The 4,215-nt window shown below is 51.6% G+C and overlaps 1 protein-coding gene across 1 annotated transcript in view; it reads left to right on the plus strand.

Annotated features, from left to right (window-relative positions):
- Window positions 1-4,215, plus strand: part of SLCO2B1 (solute carrier organic anion transporter family member 2B1) — a 54,065-nt gene that overhangs the window by 42,365 nt on the left and 7,485 nt on the right. Inside the window, exons 9-10 of the mRNA XM_009639076.2 lie at window positions 725-917; window positions 1,720-1,876. Of these exons, the coding sequence (XP_009637371.1) occupies window positions 725-917; window positions 1,720-1,876 (350 nt within the window). The remainder of the gene's footprint in view (window positions 1-724; window positions 918-1,719; window positions 1,877-4,215) is intronic.

Below are 4,215 nucleotides of genomic sequence, written 5' to 3' on the forward strand. Positions count from 1 at the left end.
CGCCTCTGCCCGGCTGTTAAATCCCCCCAGGGCTGGGGACTCGACCCCTTCCCTGGGCAGCCCCTTCCAGCCCCTGACAGCCCCAAGGGGAAGGAATTGTTCCCCATGCCCAACCTCACCCTGCTCTGGCACAACTTGAGGCCGTTTCCCCTTCATCCCATCGCCCGTTACCAGGGAGAAGAGGCTGACCCCCACCTTGCATGAGCCTCCTTTCAAATCCCTCCCTTGTGGGGGTTTTTATGGGCTAAAAGCAACCTCCCTGTTGATTTTTTGTTGAATTAAACAGATTAAGCTTCTTTGGTAACCCATTCTAAAGGTGAGTTTTGCAAAACTCCTGTGCCGGCAATGGAAACGTTCACAGTGTTGTAATGACGGGCACATTACTGCATTAAATTAAATATCCTCTGCAGGTTTTGTTGGTATTTTCTCCTGTCTACACTGGAAAAAAAATCACATTGGCTGGATTACGCAGAGCTTTTTACTGGTCCCTACATCTTCCATGCATGGGCACATAAGGCAGCCTGTTTGTGGTGGGGTCCAGCAGTTTTTTTGCAAAACCACTCTTTCTTAACATTATTCCACCAGTCCCTGCAAAATCCTTGGTTCCCCCCAGATCACTGATGCTGGGAAACAGGAATCCAGCAACAAATCCTCTGGGCCTTCATTCTAATGAAGGGACTGATACAGCTTGGAGGATGGAAAACAAGGACCTGCCTTTCCCCAGGTGCTGTGAACATCCCGGGGGCGATGGTCGGGATCGTGGTGGGTGGTGCCATCCTGAAGCGGTTCCAGATGTCCCTGAGGCAATGCAGCGCCATGTGCGTCCTCGGCATGTTCCTCTGCCTGCTCGTGGCTTTGCCCCTCCTCTTCCTCGGCTGCCCCACACAGAAGGTCGCGGGCGTTACCTACAGCGAGAGGTACCGACAGCTCCAGCTAGGCTGGGCACGGGGGGGTCATTCCCTGGGCTGTGGGTACCCCCCATCCCCAGCTGCGCTCCTTGGGGTGGAGGTGGAAGTTAAGCAGAATACCCAGAAATGGGTTTATTCCTTCTTGAGAAACAGTTAATGGCGATAAAATAAGGCTAGAAATGAACGCTTTTGTGAATAAACACTGAATCTGCCGCGTCCTTACTCCTTCTAACTTCATTGACTGGTGGTGAAACCCGAAGTGAACGCGTTTTTGGCACAAACAGCACAAGATTAAATCTTCATCTTGGAAAGTGCAGTGCATAACTCACAGGCAAATAATTTGGGCAGGGGCCAGCGCTGGGATCACCCCTTCAAAGCCTTGGCTGCTTCCCGATGCAGCTAAAGGCAGGCAGGACCATGTCTTCCCTCAAGGCTTGATCCAAGTTGCTGTAACTTCACACGTTCAGCATCCTGTGGTCTCGGTGGAAGCGGGCCCAAGCCCTCAGTGGGAAGCTCACCCTCTCCCACAGCGTGGGGTTGCACTACCTCAAGACCCCACATTTGGGGCCAAAAATGAAGGAAGTGTGTGAATCCCTTGACCATTTGTGGTCAGAATGCTTTGCCCAGGCAGAGCAAAGTCTTGGGGGGTTATAGTGGAATTTCTGTGGGTCTTCACTTACATATGGGGAAGGTTTTCTTTAAGCAATCAATGTTTCTTTACTAATCTCAATATACATGCAGTAAATTTTCTATCTGAGATGCATATTAATGACGCTCAATACCATGCATTAATATTTTCTTCCTGCTGTAGCTCTGAATTTGGCCACCACGCCTTGGAGTGTAACCTGCAGTGTAACTGCCCCGAGAAAGCCTATAACCCCATCTGCGGCTCCAACGCTATTGAATACATCTCACCCTGTTCTGCCGGCTGCAGAGTCGTAAACACCGATGCAGACAACGCTGTCCTGGTGAGTCATTCCCACTGCGCTAGTGTCCTGGCTTGGGATGCCTAATGAGGGGTGACCAATGCAGGGCTCAAGTCTGGCAATTAGGTTTTCTGGTGCTAGTTAGTGTTGGACAAGCTCTGCATGACCCGGTGGGATGAGCAGAGGAAGTTTGAGAACGTTCCAGGAAAACCCTGGTGTCTCTTAGCACTCTCCAGTATAACGCAGCCCTTACCAGCACAGGCCCTTTTGGGTATCCAGCCTTTCAGGATGTCATGGTGTCCTTCCACATCCACTGCTCCCCCACAGGTCAGGTTGTGCTCCACAAACCCAAGCTTCAATATCTCCCTTGCTACCCAGCAGCTCAAGTAGACTTTTTCCATGGAAGATGCAAAGACCTTCTGCTTTCCCTTCACACCTAAACGGTCACCGATGAGGTCACCTTTCTTAGCTGTGCTTCCTGTGGTGGGACAGGAGGATGTGCAGGATGGGAAGGGCTAATCACAGCACCTAGTGTGACCAAGTCCACGGATGCCTCTTGTGCTCAAGGGACGCTTTCTCCACGGGGTGAGTCATGCCACCTCCAGGCTCCTGCTGTGAATTGCCCCAGCTGTGTTCCTTGAATAGGGACCTACCAAAACCAGGCTCCCAATTTAGGCATCACATGCCTGAAGTTCTCTGAAGCTGGATGGAGTCCAAGTTTTTCCATTTTTCCAGGGCTGTGAAGGCAAAATATCAGTGCAGGTGGCACACATTTTCACATACCTCCATGTCTTGCAGCGGGCATCGCCCAGGCTGCTCACCCAAAATATTTGCTTGGGCTTGACCTACAGTAAAGCCTAGAAGGAACAATTTATTGATTTATTCTGAAGCAAAATGCAAACTGCACTTGGTCCAAGCTGCCCTCCTGCAGCGTTGGGGGAAATACTGGCTGAAAACGTTCAGCTGGTACCTACGGTTGCAGAAGCAGCCTGGGTCTTTCCATCGTGTAACTTGCTTTAGTTATGCTACATCTGGAGATCATGTCTAGGGATGAAGAGAGGGACGGTAAATCCTGCTTTTGGGGACTCAGGGAGCAATTCTGTGTGCTCTGGGCAATCCAAGCCTGGCGGGACCATTGTACCAGCACGCACAGCACCGAGGTTTAGCAGACCTCCACTGAATGCTCTGGAAGGGCCTCGTTACAGCAATGTTATTCCACCTTTCGGCCTGCAGATTTGTGGGTTAAAAAGTCGTGATCTAGTCGCAATGTGCATCCTCTCCCTAAGTATCGGTTGCCAAGCCAAGTGTCTGCATGAGAGGATAATTTAATGGGAGAGTCCTGACGCAGGGGATAGAGAAATGGGGTTTGTTCTTGGCTTTCCCTTCGTTTGCAGACCTGGCTGGGTTATTTTGCTGCCACATGCTTCTCTCCCCTCTGCTGCTCCTTGTCTGTCACCAAAACCCCAGTAGGGCTGAGTTTTCCCAGTGCCAGTTGTCTGTTGGGTCTCCAGGATATTCAGTTCAACAAATAAATAGTAAGGAAACCTTGGCCGGCTCAAAACCTGAGCTGAAAAATGTCAGCCAGCCATGCAGAGGGGGTGGTTTTCCTCTGTGTTCTTGGCACGGGATATAACGGCAGCATGGGGCTGTCTGGGCACTGTTTAGCAGCACTTTGTTAATTAACAACACTTCATTTTAATAACAATTATGTTTTCTGCCAGAGCTTAGTCCCAAAAGTGCTTTTCTGCATCCCTGTGCCTGCCTTTTGCACAGCAGATCCTTTTCAACTGCTTCCTCCCCCTCAAAGATGCCTCCAGCCCTTTGACATCCCGGGCTCCTGCATGTGACCCACTCCTGCATTTGTTATACATTTAATTACACGTAGCCACACGCTACAGCAAAATCAGGGCTCCCTTGATAATGCCATGCAAGTGCTCCTTAGCAAAGCCAGCATTAGCATTTCCTTTAGCACTGAGATAATTGGCCGAACCTTCCTTCCACCTATTGATGCATTTCCACCCAATTTCAGTGTCTCTGTTTAATATCTTCACCAGCGACATAGACAGCGAGGTCGAGCACACCCTCAGCCCAGTTTGCAGATGACCCCGAGCTGGGGAGTGCGGTTGACACGCCAGAAGGACGGGATGGCATCCAGAGGGAGCGGGACAAGCTGGGGAGGTGGGGGCGTGTGAACCTCGTGGGGTTCAACAAGGCCGAGCGCAAGGTCCTGCCCCTGGGTGGGGGCAACCCCCGGTACCCACACAGGCTGGGGGGGAAGGGGTGGAGAGCAGCCCTGCCCAGAGGGGCTTGGGGACACTGATGGATGAAAAGCTGGCCAGGAGCCGGCCATGGGGGCTGGCCGGCCAGACGGCAACACCGGT

The sequence above is a fragment of the Egretta garzetta genome, unplaced genomic scaffold, assembly GCF_000687185.1.
Source record: "Egretta garzetta isolate BGI_Z169 unplaced genomic scaffold, ASM68718v1 scaffold1030, whole genome shotgun sequence".
Classification (NCBI taxonomy): domain Eukaryota; kingdom Metazoa; phylum Chordata; class Aves; order Pelecaniformes; family Ardeidae; genus Egretta; species Egretta garzetta.